Genomic DNA, 18,239 nt, shown 5'->3' on the forward strand with positions numbered 1-18,239 from the left:
CATTTCAAGGGTACAGCTCTAAAACGGTGTTCATAGGCCAGCTGCTAGAGAGTCCACCGGGCAGACCTATTGATACTCTAGGAGGCATCTGGATCAGCTAATGTTTAATCTCCCTGCCTTTACTATACCAGCTAGTAAAGGTGGTATAGTAAAGGTAGCTAGTCGGAATACTGAGCTTTCGGGGTGGAGGCATTGTCGAGACTTGAGTATGTCAAAAAAGGAGCTGAGTATTTTCTTACCTTGTGTACATCCTATCCAAAAACTCATTACTTCATACAAAATGTCCTCCCCAACTTTTGTTACTATTGAATTATCGTGAATAGTTAAAGTAATAGAACAAACTTATCTGTGAAAAAATCTAAACCTCCCAAACACTTCCTCATTCATATACTCAGTTACAATCTCAATGATATCCATTTCCACTTACAGTCTACCAAGCCCCACTTACTTTTCTGACAGAATGATAATTGGTAGGAATGATGAAATGATGTTTAGCGACGCAAGGTCTAGTGTGTCTGTTTGTGGTGTATTTAATATATGAGACCTATTGAATTATATTGATGTGTGACACCAATACACTTTAAGAAAATTAAGAGTTCTTCTCTATATTGAGGTAAACTCCTCTTATTATTTTACTAAGAGTTCTTCTTAGTAAAATAAATGATTGGAAGGTACTGGAGCAGATGAGTGAGTAAAGAGGAGTCTACAAGAAAATGGAGTGTGACAGGCACTGGGGTGGATTTTCTGCTAACAATAAAAACAGGTATGTAAGATGGGTGTGCCCAATTCTCAGTCTTACCAATACCACTTCTTCTCGTCTGAATCTGGAGAGCCCAATTTTGGATCTTTTTCTATTTGGTAAAGTTTGCTGTTGTTATTACTCTGCCAGATCCGTGACCAGTTATCGTAAGATGCCTTGCGATTTATAGGCTTGTAATCGATATAAGGAACCCTGATGTTGTTGTGTGAATGCGGGAAGGGGTTGTTTAGCTGCAAGATCAGCACTCTCATTTCCAAGGGTTCCAGAATGATCTAGAATCCAGCAAAATGTTACTGACTGATTCGACTTGTTACAGGAGAGTAACTAGTAGTGAAGGTTTTTAGTAGTTGGATGAGAGGAAGAGAATTTTCCTTTATGGCAAAAACTGCACTGAGAGAGTCAATACAGATTAGAGCACCAGAAATAAAGAGATCAGTAATTTGAACAAATGCTAATTTTAAGGTGTACAGTTCGGCAGGAAGATACTGCATTCAACTGATAACAAAGCTGTAACTGCGAATGAAGAAAAAACTACTGCTGCACATATCATCCATCCCTGTATATATTGTACAACATGAGCTGCGTGCAACTTGTTCAGATTACGAACTTAAGGGGGCATAAATTCAAATTAATAAAGGACAGATGTAGAATAGACGTGCGGAAATTTGCTTTTAGCCAGCGGGTGGTTAACTGCTGGAACAAACTCCCATCTGTCGTTGTGGACGTTGATAGGTTGAATAAATTTAAGGAGGGACTGGTGTGATTTTTTTTTTTTTTAGCTGATGCTGCATAAGCTCATACACTTGCTTTCTTGCATCACATGCCACTACTAACTAGTATTTTTCATTTTTATCATTTTAGTTTCTTTTTATTGCAAGAACTTCGTGTGAATCGATTTATAGTAAACAAACACCTATATATTTTTGCAACTCGACCCATATAATAAAATTGTCAGAACGCATTACATTACATTAAAATACATACTAATAATACCTTGATCAGCATGGTTTCGCATAGTGCGGTATATTTTTGGCTTAACCACACCATGCGAGGTATTCCTGTATCAAGAAGTTATTATTAAACTTTTGCTATATTTCAATATACTATCAAGAAGTTTTAATAACAGTTTCTTTTTAGGTGAAAAAAAAAGGGGGGGGATACTTTTCACCTTTCAGTTCTTTTAATAACAGTTCATAAAAATAGTATAGTGGCATTAACAATGTTTCTTGCTTAAATGATATCTTTAACACTTTTGCTGCTGGCTTTTCCAAGGGCAGTTTCAACCTGTTATTGAAAAAACATAGGAATACATCAATATGGATTGGAAAAGGCATAAACATTTTTGGACCTTCTCACTGTGGAACTATGGACCTTCTCTCAAAGTGGAATGGACCTTCTCTAAAAGTAGGATGGCTTCCGTTCAAGTGGATTACATCTTAAGCTGCATATTGCATTCAGGAAGCGGTGAACATTTTAAAAAAATACTTAATGCTTCTTTATCTATTCAAATAAATAGTCTTCCTCCTTTCTTGAATCGTAGTAAAACAAGTTCGCTTTCCCTCCCCCACTGCCCAGACAGGAACTCCACCCATTAATGAAATGGAACATTCTTGGGAAAAATTACACTATATAGCAAAATTTGTCACAGGTATATATACCTAGCAATTAAAATTGAATTCCTGACCTGCAATTGGAAAAGTGTGAAATGCGTACCAAATAGTAAGTAAACTTTAACATTGCAAGTACCCATAAATATCCAAAAATTGTGACTGAAAGGAGGAAATGGACAATTTCATAAAATGCAACCCCCCCCCAAAGTCTTAAATCTTATTGACTATATACAAACCTTTGTCAGATCTTGTTGTAGCCTCCGTATCTTTGCCTCTAGTTCTTGAATATGCTGGGTTGTGTTTTGCATACTGCTAATAAAAAAAAAAAGTGTAAGATCAGAATATTTCATTGTGGATACAAAAAGAGGATGGGTGAAAATGTAATATCAAAGGTGCAATATTTGTATCATTTTATTTTATTGTGATAACAGTAAAATTTGCAATATCACTGAGTGGAAAAAAGGATAAGACTGGGTTTTACTGGAGCAACAGCAGCCATAACTAATTTAAAGTATAAAAGCAGTCCTATCATATGCTGGCTGTGTGGTTTTCAAAAGATTCAAAAATATATAATATACTATATTTGTCAAATAACTGGAAAGAAAAAGTGTGTACAGGCAACCACTGTATAGCATGGTACTTGTACAACGCAGTTTCACTCTTACATGCTTGATAAATTGTGGAAATCTGCACACAACACAGTACTTATATAACATGGTTTCGCTCTGACATGGTTAGAGAATTGCGGGACACCTCACATAACACGGTATATTTGAGCTTTTGTGTGGGGAAAACCCTGCTATTATTTTGGATGTAATTTTTCAACATTCCCATTCTGTTTTTTGTGAATCCCACTGTTGACTTGCTAGTTGCTATGCAAAAAGTAATAATAATAATAGTAATAGTCAGGGCCGGATTTACGCATAAGCTAGACAAGCTACAGCTTAGGGACTCAAATTACAAGGGGCCTACCCATCAGTATAGATAAAAATAATAATAATAAATAATTTATAAATAATGAACATCAGTATACAAATAAATTAAAATTATTGATGTTATTATAAACTTTATGCTTTTCTGCTTTTACTTGTCTTGAAAACAATTTATCGCAATATACTTTTGGTTGTATTTACGTGCACCTATTTTTTTGGAATCAATAAATTACGAATGTGCCAACCGTAAGTGTAAAATTGGAGGTTGTTTACTTCCTTATATGCTAATGAGAGACATCTAAATTGCGGATTGTTTGATCCTGATGTTTCACGTTCTGAAACAGAAACAGCGCATTGGGGGAACCCTCCTTGTAATTAGCATTTTTCCCCATGGTGCTCACAGTGCAGAATAAACAATGACCAGGCAGAGTAAAGTGTCTACGTCAGTCACTGCAAAGCACGCAGTTTCACTAAATTTATGGTTTTAAGGTTTATTTGCCATTCTGACAACGTTCTGCCCTTGTCTATTGCTTCGTTTCTAAACAGCCAACAGGAAACGGCCTTGGTCGCTGGCCCTGAATAATACCTTTTATATGGATCTGTTTCTGCTGATTACCAAAATACAGGATATTATGTTGAAAAATCGCTTGTTTTATTCTATGCAACTGAAGCAAATTCGATGTGCCTGATATGTGCAGTATACTCTCTTTTCGTAACATTCATAGCATATACCGTCTGCTAATTTTACAACTACAGCACTGCTTATAGGGGAAAGTGGTGCAAAACCGGGTAGCTAATCTTTTGTCAGACAGTTTTCTTTCAGTGTTTTATGTATGTGTGATCTTGTTAAAGTGAGCAAGAACGGTTTAAAAATAATATCTTTATTTAAACAGTTAGAAACATATTTTATGTAACATAATTTACAAATAAAAATAATCTATCAACAATAATAAAATAATCTAAATAAATAATTAACTCCCATAATGTCATTTGCAATAGTGAATAATTATTATTTACTGAAATCTCAAATTTTTCGTTTTTACATTTTTTTTACTTATCTAAAATGAATTTTTCTTAGGATTAAACATGAAGAGAAGTTTTGCAAGTGGGTATCAAAAGAGGAAGAATAAGAAGTTATTAGAGGCTCATTTATCTAGTTTACCCAAAGTTTACCCACTTACTTTAAAGTAACACAAATAAACATAGATTCATCTATTGAGGATCGATCTGACATATCAATGCCAACTATTCCAACAGATATTTCTAGTGCAATTACATCTAATCATGATATTGCAGACTATAAAACCGAAACTATTCCTATAGATATTTTTAAGGCTACTACATCTGATCCTCATATTTCACACTATGATACAGAAAACAATCAACAAAACATCTATACAAAAGTACTGCATAGACCCACAATGGTGTGGGTCTATGCAGTACTTTAACTAAGGATTATATCTTGTTTTGGGTTCAAAAAGGACCTGTTGACTGTCAACACTAGAAGGATTCATTTGAAAAATCAAAACAGATATTTAAAAATCAAGTAAGGTATTGCTCCCAAGGATTCTTTCACTCCACAAAAATAAATGGTGAAAAGTACAGTCGAGAGTGGCTAGTATATTCTCCATCAACTGGATGTGTCTGTTTTGCATGCAAGTGCTTTAGCCAATGGCTTTAATGATTTACAAAACCCTGTTTTAATTAAACAACATGAGAATTCAACTGATCATAGAGCAGCTTTGCTCACATATTTATCAAGAAAAGGTGGCTCCATTTTAGATTCAAAATTACATAAACAAATTATAAAAGAATAAAAATATTTGAGGCAGGTGCTTCAACATATTGTTGCAATGATATCTACTTTGGCAGAACGAGGATTGCCATTTGAGGCGATGATGAGAAATTTAATTTACCTTGAAATGGAAATTTTCTCGGATTATTAGAACTGATTGCTCAATTTGATCCTTTTCTCGCTGATCATATTGGTAATTATAGGAATTCTGGGTCTGGTAAACCATCATATTTATCTAAAGCAACATGCAACAAAATTATTGATTTAATGGATAAAAAGTAAGAAAATCTATTTTTGAAGATTTAAACGAAGTTGGTATTTTAGTTTGTATGTTGATTCTATACCTGATCTGACACATATTGATCAATTGTAAGATAAGAATGTCCTCACGATGGACATCCCATTAAACAATTTTTAACATTCCTTCCAATAGAAAACCATTCTGGAGAAAATTTTGCTTATTTGATTATATTATAAATGAATGTAACACTGATTTTAGCAAGCGTAGAGGACAGTCCTATGATAACGCTGCTAACACGTCCAGGAAATATAAAGGTATGCAGCAAAAAATTTTAGAAGAAAAATAAATATTCCTTATATATTCCATGTGCTGGACATTCGTTAAATTTGGTTGGCCGCGCTGCAGTTGATTGTTGTGTAGACACAGTAAATTTCTTTGCAATTTTGCACTAAAACTACATTTTTCTCTGCTTCGACAAAGCAATGGTCTATTTTAAAATCGGTTTTAGGAACCAAATGTAAAGTTTTCAAACGTCTTTCTGACACTAGATGGAAAGCATATATTAAAGCCACAAGAGCAATTATGAATAATTATGATTCAATTATAGATGCTTTAATTAAATTTCAGAATGATGAATACAAAAATGACAAAACCAAAAGAGAAGCCTCTATTATCCATGAAAAAATGGAAGAACTTCAATTTGTTTATACTTGTATTATGGAACTATATATTGAAACAAACTAGTAAAATATTACAAGGCCCTCAAACATAATTAAATACATGTTCAAAACTGTATACATATTTATCAGATTTCATAAAAGAAACCAGAAATAGTTTCAAATGAATTTGAACAAAATGCAAAAGAAACACTACCAGATAACATACATAAGACTGCAAAGAAAAGATCTAGAAAAGATCTTTTCTTTGCAGTCTAATTAATGATGGAAATACATCTGATAGTCCAGATTAATGATGGAAATACATCTGATATTGCTGATCTTTCTGCAAGAGATAAATTTAGGATAAAATCTTTCATTCCTATAATTTATTTACAAAGCTTTAGAAATTAATTTACAAAGAAGAGCTGATATAAGAATATTTCTCAAAAATTTTCATTTTTATTAAATTTTGACCAGACAGAATGTAAAACGTTTAGTAGATATAAAACGTTTTCATCTGTATATAAAGAAAAATTATTCTCAAACAAATGAGTTTCATTATCAAAATTTACACAATACAATAATTCAAGACAAAATAAAGTCAGTTTTTCCAAATGTTGAAACTATATTTCGAATTTTTCTTATCTCGATGATAACTAATTGCTCTGGAAAGAGATCATTTAGCAGGCTTAAGATTCATTCCCTCTAAAAAATGAATGCCATACAACCATTCTTCAAAATAAACTATCTTCCTTGAGCATCTTATATATGGAAAGAGATTATCATTTGAAAGACATTGTTTCACATTTCTCCATAACGAAATCACGGAAGCAAATATTTTAAACAATTTGAATCAATAAAATTATTTATTAATCATTAAATAAAATATTATTTTATTTATCTGTTACAAGCAAAAAATTGTTTTATCTTATTTTTTTAACAAAAATGAATTAAAATTATCTCTTTTAATTCATATTATTGTTACCAATGTCAAAAATATCTGTTATATTTTTAATAGTTAATAAAAATGTATGCATTACTATGTATGTAGCATTTTCTACACACACTTTCATGAGCACGAAACGCTATTAAACCTAAAATTTACTGAGTTGGGGGGAGACTCTTACCAGCTTGGCAACAACCTTAAATCCAGCCCATGTAGTAGTGCTATAGTAGTAAGGAAGGCAAGTGATGCAGGAGCTTATGAGCTAATGTAGCATCAGCAAAAAAAAAAAAAAAAAAAAAAAAAAGATTCACACATTCATTCCCTCTAAAAGTTTGTCCAGTTCCTTCTTGAATTTATTTAAGCTATCAACTTCCACAATGACACATGGAACAATTCCAGCAATTAAGCACCCGCTGGCAAAAGGCAAATTTCGGCAGATCTCTTCTACAACTGTCTTTCCTCAATTTGAATTTATAACCCCTCAGGTTTGTAATCTGAGTAAGCAGAAGAATACCATCAGAATTCGGCGGGCTCAATCCATTCAAGACTTTATACACCTCAATCAGATCAACTCCTGTAACTGTTCAATTTTAATAATATTATAGATATAAAAGTTACTTTCATTGATATTTGGCTAATTTTATAATGGTAGTTACGAGATCTGCCTTAAACACGTCACAGGCTATCGTGACTCACACGGAAATAGCTGATGGCGATTTACGGGTGAGTAATGATTTAATCCATTGTGGAACCTGTGGAATGTTTTCCAAGGTCGACCTGGTGACTAATCCTACCTCACCTGGGGATTCTTTTCTTTGTAATCGATGTAAGGAGTGCACCGAGCTTGAATTACAATTTGGTGCACTGATGGAACAATTTGAGTGCCTGAAAAAACGAGTGCTTACCCTCGAAAATAATGCATCTGGGAGCTCGTCAGGGACTCAAAACTCCAGCAATCTACCAAGTGATGCACACCCGATTCGAGCCTCAAAACAGAAAAACCCAGTGCAAACTACTCTGGTTAAAAAGGACATTGTTTTATTAGGAGACTCCATTGTCAGGGAAATGGGGAATATTTTTTGTAATAAGGATAGGTGGAGCAGAACCAGGGTATGTCTGCCGGGAGCAACTATTGATGATGTCACCAACAGATTCTCAGGTTTTAAAGGGGGCAAAGAAAATATTATTATTCATGTGGGGACAAATGATATTAAACGTACACGATCTGACGGTTTGTTGGAAAAATACAGGACCATGCTGAGGAAATGTCGCGAGCTAGGCCAGAATGTCTATGTGTCTGCAATTCTGCCCAGACACGATAGGAGCAATTATATGTTAAGAGCCTTGTGGATTAACTCAAGACTTGAAGGAATCTGCAAGGCTTTAGGGGGTAAATTTCTATCAGCATGGCCCACACTTGTAGGTAGAAGGAATTTTTTTTGTAGAGACAGGATACACTTAAACAAAGGTGGTGCAAACGTTTTTGCCAGTATTATTGAGGATACCTTAAAGGTTCAGGGAAACTGTTAGTTAGGGGGGATGTGGGTGATACTGACACCCGTTTATCTGATAATATTGGTCAAAGTAACTCTTGCACATACCTTAAGAGTTCTTATCTGTTACCCCAACTGGACGTATTAATTTGATCTGGATGAATAATTTGAGGTATTGCTCAAAACATCAAAGGCAGATATTGTTGGGATATCAGAGACGTGGTGTCACACAGATATAAGGAATGCAGAACTGAAAATTGGGGAGTACAACATCTACAGAAAGGAATAGACTGGATAGGAAGGGAGGAGGGATTATGCTATTAGTTAAGAAATACATAAAATCCAAGGAAGTGAAGCCAGTGGACATCGCTGGACAGTGCAGTGTCGAATCAGTTTGGTGTGACATAAGCATTGGGAGATCAAAATTGAGAGTAGGAGTGTGCTATAGGCCTAATGACTCTGACGAGTATAATAAGATACTGATATAATAAGGGAAGTACAGTGGGCCAGTAAATCAGAGAGTCTTATAATGGGAGATTTTAATTTCCTAGATATTGACTGGAATTTGGGGGCTGGTCACTCACACACTGCCAAGGCTTTTGTGGATTTATTGGATGATTGTTTTCTACGTCAGCATGTTCCGGAGGCAACTAGAGGGAAGTATACTCTTGATTTGATTATCAGCAGTGATTCTTCATGCATTAAGAATCTGCAGATAAATGAACCACTAGGTGGCAGTGATCACAGTGTGCTGAAGTGGGATTTACTCAAAGAAGTAACTACCATTAGGGGTAAAGGGAAGGGTTATTGCTTTCGTAAAGGCAACTACGATGGACTGAGACTATTTAAATTCTATACAGTGGAACCAACTGATGATGTTACCAACAGCAAATGCAAAATGGGAAGCATTCAAAGAACTTATCTTGGAAGCTACAAGGCTATACATACCAACTAAGAAATATTGTTCAGGGTTTAGGCTTAAATGGATGTCAGATGAACTGATGAGGCATATGGCAGAGAAGAAACATCCATGGGATACATACAAATTAACAAATTATGCCTACCACAACTACTTTGTAGTTTATTAAGAGTTATCTATGGTGTATCTAAACACCGATATTATATAGATACCAAACTCTTAAAGTATTATGCCTTGTGCATTTATTTATTTTAAATATTGACATCTACACCTCTTGGCATCTCTCATATTGTGTGATTAACTTCACAACTGGGTCGTCATGTCTGCATTACCAGGGTACCTGCCCACCCACTGATGATCGGCCAATAGCCGTGAAACAGTGCTGTCTGGGTGGTGGTACTCAACTGAGAATAAGTAACAATAGTCTTCTCTATTAGTGAAGAGTTACTTATTCGAAGTAGTGCAATATCATGGCAACTCGTCGTGAAGGCAGAGCACAATATGAGAAACAGCAAATGATGCCTACCACAACAACTTTGTAGTTTATTAAGAGTTATCTATGGTGTATCTAAACACCGATATTATATAGATACAAATTAACACATGACACAGAAGCCTATGATAGATACAAGTTGATCTGTAACCAAGTTACAAAGGAGGTTAGGCAGGCAAAGGCAGATTACGAGAAATCTTTAGCAAGGGATGCAAAGAAAAACAGCAAAGAGTTCTTTACTTATGTAAACTCTACAAGGAAGGGGATGAATCAGATTGGTCCACTTGATATCGATGGGTCAACTGTTGATGATCCTGCTCAGGTAGCTAACAAACTAAATCAATATTTTGCATTGACATTCACACATGAGGTGTTATTCAGCGAGGGGAAAGCCAGAGGTGTATTCAACTCTAGCAGTAAGCGAGAGAATCTTGTAATAACTGAGAGTAAAGTGGAGGAGAAATTGTTGAAGATAAACACAAGAAAGGCACCCGGGGTGGATGGGATCTATCCAGTTATATTAAAGGAGGCAGCAAAGGAAGTAAGCAAACCCTTAGCCATAATTATGAGAGCTTCCTAGGACTCAGGGGAGGTACCCACAGACTGGAGATGTGCAAATGTCACCCCAATTCACAAAGGAGGATCAAAGGCTGACACAAGTAATTATAGACCTGTGAGTTTAACTTCTGTTCCAGGAAAATTAATGGAGGCACTAGTTAAAGAAGCACTGCAGGATCATTTAGACAAGACTTCAGCTATAGCTCGGACACAGCATGGTTTTGTTAAGGGGAAGTCTTGCCTGACCAATTTGATTGGATACTATGATGCAGTCACAAAAGAACTGGATGCAGGGAATAACTTTGATATTATATACTTGGATCTTAGAAAGGCTTTTGATACTGTTGCACAAACTAAATCAATATTTTGCATTGACATTCACACATGAGGAGTTATTCAGCGAGGGGAAAGCCAGAGGTGTATTCAACTCTAGCAGTAAGCGAGAGAATCTTGTAATAACTGAGAGTAAAGTGGAGGAGAAATTGTTGAAGATAAACACAAGAAAGGCACCCGGGGTGGATGGGATCTATCCAGTTATATTAAAGGAGGCAGCAAAGGAAGTAAGCAAACCCTTAGCCATAATTATGAGAGCTTCCTTGGACTCAGGGGAGGTACCCACAGACTGGAGATGTGCAAATGTCACCCCAATTCACAAAGGAGGATCAAAGGCTGACACAAGTAATTATAGACCTGTGAGTTTAACTTCTGTTCCAGGAAAATTAATGGAGGCACTAGTTAAAGAAGCACTGCAGGATCATTTAGACAAGACTTCAGCTATAGCTCGGACACAGCATGGTTTTGTTAAGGGGAAGTCTTGCCTGACCAATTTGATTGGATACTATGATGCAATCACAAAAGAACTGGATGCAGGGAATAACTTTGATATTATATACTTGGATCTTAGAAAGGCTTTTGATACTGTTGCACATGGAAGACTGCTGCACAAATTGGAGCAGTGTGGCATTGGAGGCAAATTGCTGCTGTGGATAAAGGGGTGGTGAGGGGGAGAAGACAGAGAGTGGTAATCAATGGACACTGCTCGTCGTGGACTAATGTTATTAGTGGAGTCCCTCAGGGCTCAATGTTGGGTCCATTATTGTTTTCTGTATTCATAAATGATATTGATGAGGGTATATCAAGCTTAATGTCGAAGTTTGCAGACAACACAAAGGTAGGCAGGGTTGTCAAGGACACTACTGACACTATGCTACTGCAACAGGATCTGGAAAGGTTGAGCAGATGGGCTGAGAGGTGGCAAATGAAGTTTAACATTGACAAATATAAAGTACTACACATGGGAAACAGCAACCCCAGAGCAACGTATCAACTCTGTGGTACTACACTGACAGTGGTAGAGAATGAAAGGGACCTGGGGGTGTTTGTGCAGGCAAATATGAAGCTCTCTGAGCAGTGCAGATGGGCTGCAAGAGTAGCTCATGGTGTATTGTCAATGATATATAGGAATTTTTCTAGCAGGGATAAGGAGGTGATTATCCCTTATATAAGGCAATGGTCAGGCCACACCTAGAGTACTGTATACAGGTCTGGAGGCCTCATTTCAAGAAGGATGTAGAGCTGCTGGAACGAGTACAGAGAAGGGCAACAAGATTAGTGAATGGAACAAAGGGGTGCTATTACGAAGAAAGGCTTAAGTTTTGCAAATTACAGTGTCTGGAGACTAGGCACCAGCGAGGTGATCTGATAGAGGTGTATAAAGCCTTGAATGGTTTAAGCGTGCTCAATGCTGATGGGATTCTTCTTCTAGCTCAGAAAAATCACCTGAGAGGGCATAAATTCAAATTGAGGAAAGACAGATGTAGGATAGACGTGTGGAAATTTGCCTTTAGCCAGCGGGTGGTTGGTGGAACAGACTTCCATCCCTTGTCGTGGAAGTTGATAGCCTAAATAAGTTTAAGGCTCAGCTGGACACATATTTTGAATGAACAGAGGGGTGAAGTGGAAGTGGTTTTTTTTTTTTTTTTTTTGCTGATGCTGCATAAGCTTGCTTTCTTGCATCAAATACCTCTACTAATGCTAATACTATTATCTAGATGTTCTGGGGGCAGAAACGTTTCACGTGAGCTGGTAGCTAATATCAGGGAAGAGAGCCTAAAAAACTTCAAGGGTTGTGTTAGGGTTGTTAAATATACAAGAACAGTAAATCTTAATTGTTTATACAGTAACGTTAGAAGTGTCATCAATAAAATGAGTGAATTCGAACTGCTGGTTAAAACAAGTAACGCAGACATAATAGGGCTTACAGAGACGTGGTGCCACCTGGAAATTGGGGATGATGAGTTTCAGTACAGCTTGTATAATGTATTTAGGAAGGATAGGTTAGATAGAAGGGGTGGTGGGGTAATGCTTCTTATCAGAAGCAGCCTGAGTGCGACGATAGCTTTCCCGGATTCAGACATTTTACATGCTACTATAGAGTCTGTATGGTGTGAGATAGTTGGAAACAACGGTATTATGCGAGTAGGAGTAATCTACAGACCAGGTGATTGGGAAGATTATGACAAAAGCCTCTACATGCAAATGGAATGGGCAAGTAAGCTTCAATGTCTTATTAGGAGTGATTTCAATTTGCCTCTAATTGATGGGAGTAAATGGGAAGGAAACTCGACATGGGGAACAAAATTTTTAAATCAACTAGATGACTGTTATTTGTGTCAACATGTCAGGGAAAGTACTAGAGAAAAGAATATCCTAGACCTCATCATCACACATGAATCAGATGACATAACAGGGCTGACAGTAGAGGAACCAGTAGCAGGAAGTGATCATGGAGTTCTACGGTGGATGATAGCAGAGTAAAAGGCAAAGGAATGGGTTTTAATTTCAGAAAAGGAAATTACAATGCCTTAAGGTACTACATGGCCTCTATTAACTGGGTAGATATCGCGCAGAGAATGAATACAATTGAACTGTGGTATGCTTTTAAAACATTAATCACAGATGAGAGGGCGCTGACTCTATTTAAAAGTTACAGCTGACAGTTACAGGCTCCGCAAAAACGATAAGTGTTTGCCTTTTATTTACATGATTGTTGTTTTATATTGTACTTAATACGTAGTCATATAGTTATAGTTACGCTGGTTATTTTTTATTTTAATTTAGATAAAGAGATTTTGTGGATTTTACTTACGATAGGTAAAACCGTTATTTTTGTTCGAATTTTGTAGCCATTGTTTTTGTATATAGGGAATTCAAAGTTTTTGTAGGGAATTCAAAGTTTTTAATTGAGGTAGCTAGGTAGCTCTAACGCATAATTATATAGTAATACGCTTCACTGTTTCTATTTCATAGTTTCTATTCAAATACTACTGACATTTAATTTATTGATTTTATTAATGTAAACTACCATGCCCCGAACTAGAGCAGCAAAGCAACGGGCACAAAGTGGCAGGAGTGTTGTGACTCGGGGGAGAACTGAGGGGGGCGATTCTCCAACGCGTCACAGCCTAAAAAAATGTACAACTTGTGAAATGTTTGCCGAACTCTCTGGAACGGAACATGATATTGCCATGGGGGATGTCTTTGTGTGTGCGCGATGTAAGGAGTGTAAGGAAATCAGGCGACAACTCAGCGTTGTTATGGGCCTATATGAGAGTTTGAAGGACAGGGTGGATGCCCTCGAAGGAAATAAATTGAGGGGCCCATCAAGCTCTCAGCTGCCCACATCAACGCCAGAGCGTGCACTTGGTCATCACGCAACACAGCGGCAACCCCCAAGGCAGAATGCGCTGGTCCCACAGGAACTATTAGTTGTTGGTGACTCTATTGTCAGGGAAACGGGGAACATGCTATGTAAAATGGATAGGTGGAACAGGACCAGGGTATGTCTGCCAGGGGCAAAGGTTGATGACGTTGTAGAGCGGATATCATCTTTCAAGGGCACAAAAGGTGATATAGTTGTACACGTTGGCACTAATGATATTAAGAGTAGGAGACCGGCAGAATTACTCAACAAGTACAGGTCACTGTTGAAAAAAAGCCGAGAATTAGGGTTGAATTTAAAAGTGTCTGCAATTCTGCCCAGACACGATAGGAGGGAGTATATGATGAGAGCCTTGTCGATCAATTCGGCCCTGGAAAGATTGTGCAAGGCTCAAGGGGTAGAATTTTTTTCAGCCTGGACTGTACTTGTTAACAGGAGAGATTGCTTCTACAGGGATGGGATACACTTAAATAGAAAGGGTGCAAGAATATTTGCTGATGCTATCGAGGCAGTGTTAGATGGGTCGGAAAACTGCTAGTTTGGGGGGATACAAAGACTAATAGTTTAACAGTAACCGCAGGCAGAGGTGAAGGTGATTCTTGCACAACTTCTATTAGAATAAGAAGCGACCTGGAGCGAGGGGTGTTGGGGGTTTCAGGGACGGATGGCAGTCATCCTGGAATAGTTGGGTATATGGGATGTGTTAGGGTAACGAGGAATAGGCATAGGAGCATGTATGCTTGCATGTATACCAATGCTAGAAGTATAGTAAATAAATTTGATGAATTTGAAGTGTTGGTCAAGACATCAAAGGCGGATATTGTTGGGATAGCAGAGACGTGGTGTCACAAAGATATAAGGAATGCAGAACTGGAATTTGGGGAGTACAATATGTACAGAAAGGATAGACAGGACAGAAAGGGAGGAGGTGTTATGCTGTTAATTAAGAAAAACATAAAATCAAGAGAAGTGCATCCAGTTGATATAGATGGACAGTGCACTGTTGAGTCAGTTTGGTGTGACATAAGCACTGCAAAAGCAAAAATAAGAGTAGGAGTGTGTTATAGGCCTAATGACTCGAATGAGTACAATGAACAATTGTACAGAGAAATAGAGTGGGCCAGTAAATCAGAATGTCTTATAATGGGGGATTTTAACTTCCCAGATATTGACTGGAACTTGTGGGTTGGTCACTCACACACTAGTCAGACTTTTGTGGATTTATTGGATGATTGTTTTCTGCAGCAGCATGTTCGAGAGGCAACCAGAGAAAGTAATACTCTTGATCTGGTTATCAGCAGTGATCATTCGTGTATTAAGAATTTGCAGATAAAGGAACCACTAGGTGGCAGTGATCACAGTGTGCTGAAGTGGGATTTACTCAAAGAGGTAACTACCGTCAGGGGTAAAGGAAAGGGTTTTTGCTTCCGTAAAGGGGAGTACAGTGGTCTCAGACAGTTTTTAAATTCTGTACAGTGGGATTGACTGACGATGTTCCAAACAGTAAATTCTAAGTGGGAAGCATTCAAGGAATTAATCGTGGAAGCTACTAGACTTTTCATACCGATGAAGAAATATTGTTCAAGGTTTAGGCCTAAATGGTTATCAAATGAACTAAGGAGACTCGTGACAGAGAAGAAAAATGCATGGGATGCATATAAATTATCAGGCGACGCAGAAGCCTGTAGCAGATATAAGCTAGTCTGTAATCAGGTCACAAAGGAGGTTCGGCAGGCAAAGGCGGATTACGAGAAATCTTTGGCAAAAGATGCTAAGAAAAACAGCAAGGATTTCTTTACTTATATAAACTCTAAAAGGAAGGGGCTGAATATGATTGGTCCACTTGACATCGATGGTTCGACTGTTGATGATCCTGCTCAGATAGCAAACAAACTGAATGAGTATTTTGCATCTACATTCACACGTGAGGAATCATTACAGTTTGAAAATGGAAGAAGGTTATCAAATTGTAGCAGTGTGCTTAATGATTTTGTAATAACTGAGAGCAAAGTGGAGGAGAAATTGTTGAAGTTAAACATAAGAAAGGCACCTGGGGCGGATGGGATCTATCCAGTTATATTAAAGGAGGTGGCAAAGCAACTAAGCAAACCCTTAGCCATAATTATGAGAGCATCCTTGGACTCAGGAGAGGTTCCCACGGACTGGAGATGTGCAAATGTATCCCCAATTCACAAAGGAGGTTCGAAGGGTGACACGAATAATTACAGACCAGTTAGTTTAACTTCTGTTCCGGGTAAAATAATGGAGTCACTGGTTAAAGATGCATTGCAGGATCATCTAGACAAGACTGCAGCAATAATTCAGACACAGCATGGGTTTGTTAAGGGAAAGTCTTGTCTGACAAATTTGATTGGTTATTATGATGTGGTCACAAAGGAACTGGATGCAAAAAATAATTTTGATATCATATACTTGGATTTCAGGAAAGCTTTTGACACTGTTGCGCATGGAAGACTACTGTACAAATTGGAGCAGAATGGTATTAAGGGTAAGTTGCTGCAATGGATAAAAGGATGGTTAAGTGGGAGAAGACAGAGGGTGGTAATCAATGGGTGCTGCTCTTCGTGGACTAATGTTATTAGTGGAGTCCCACAGGGTTCGGTGTTGGGGCCACTGTTGTTTTGTATATTTATCAATGATATTGATGAAGGTATATCAGGCTTAATGTCGAAGTTTGCAGATGACACGAAGGTTGGCAGGGTTGTTAATGACAGTAATGGCAGTGTGCTACTGCAACAGGATCTAGATAATTTGGGCAGATGGGCTAAGAAGTGGCAACTGAAGTTTAACCTTGACAAATGCAAAGTACTGCATATGGGTAGAAGTAACCCCAGAGAAACGTACCAACTGTGTGGTACTACACTTAAGGTGGTAGAAAATGAAAAAGACCTGGGAGTAATTGTGCAGTCAGATATGAAGTTTTCTGAGCAATGTAGACAGGCTGCTAGGGCAGGTCATGGGGTTTTGTCAATGATATATAGGAATTTTGCTAGCAGGGAAAAGGAGGTGATTGTCCCTCTGTATAAGGCAATGGTCAGGCCACGTCTTGAGTACTGCGTACAGGTCTGGAGGCCTCATTTTAGGAAGGATGTAGATTTGCTTGAGCGTGTACAGAGAAGAGCAACACGATTGGTGAGGGGAATGAAGGGATCCTCTTACCAAGAGAGGCTTAAGTGCTGCAAATTGCAGTGGCTGGAGACTAGGCACCTGCGCGGTGATCTGATTGAGGTCTATAAGGCCTTGAATGGGTTGAGCACGCTGAATTCTGATGGGATCCTCCCACTTGTTCAGAATACGAACCTACGGGGACATAAGTTCAAATTAAGAAAGGATAGATGTAGAATAGATGTGCGGAAATTTGCCTTTAGCCAGCGGGTTGTTAATTGCTGGAACAAACTTCCATCTGTCGTTGTGGAAGTTGATAGGTTAAATAAATTTAAGGAGGAACTGGACAGGCAATTGGAGGGTATGGTGTGATTTTTTTTTTTTTTTTTTTTTTTTGGCTGATGCTGCATAAGCTCCTACACTGCTTTCTTGCATCAAGTGCCACTACTACTACTACTACTACTACTAAAAGGCAAAGGAATGGGTTTTAATTTGAGAAAAGGAAATTACAATGCCTTAAGGTACTACATGGCCTCTATTAACTGGGTAGATATCGCGCAGAGAATGAATACAATTGAACTGTGGTATGCTTTTAAAACATTAATCACAGATGCCTTGAATGTGTATATACCATTAAAAAAAATACTCCACGAGAAGGGTTCCAAGTTGGATGAATAGTGAAGTTGCTACATTACTTGAGCAGAAAAAGGTGGCATGGAAAGGTTACAGAGCAATGAAAAGTACTGAAGCCTATAACAGCTACAAGGTGATGTGTAATAGAGCCACAGAAAAGGTTCGACAGGCAAAGGCAGTTTATGAGAAATCACTAGCAAAGAGGGGGGATAAAGATTTCTTCACATATATAAATGCCAAGAAGAGCAGGACAAACCAGATCGGAGCTTTACGTAAGGGAAAGGGGATAGTAATAAATACACCAGCTGCCGTTGCAGATGAACTCAACAGTTATTTTGCATCGATATTTACAA

At 37.6% G+C, this 18,239-nt stretch overlaps 1 protein-coding gene across 8 annotated transcripts in view; it reads right to left on the reverse strand.

The window, feature by feature from the left end:
• The window catches only part of LOC150084664 (signal-induced proliferation-associated 1-like protein 2), a 585,655-nt gene that overhangs the window by 21,007 nt on the left and 546,409 nt on the right, over positions 1 to 18,239 (reverse strand). For 7 of the 8 annotated variants that reach the window (XM_090376537.1, XM_090376536.1, XM_090376544.1 and 4 more), the window contains one exon: positions 2,607 to 2,682. In XM_090376537.1, coding sequence (XP_090232663.1) covers positions 2,607 to 2,682 — 76 coding nt within the window. The remainder of the gene's footprint in view (positions 1 to 2,606; positions 2,683 to 18,239) is intronic. The other variant, XM_090376543.1, reaches the window with a different exon arrangement.

This window comes from Mastigoproctus giganteus, chromosome 6 (genome assembly GCF_048544385.1).
Source record: "Mastigoproctus giganteus isolate SK-2022 chromosome 6, ASM4854438v1, whole genome shotgun sequence".
In the NCBI taxonomy this organism is placed as follows: Eukaryota; Metazoa; Arthropoda; class Arachnida; order Uropygi; family Thelyphonidae; genus Mastigoproctus; species Mastigoproctus giganteus.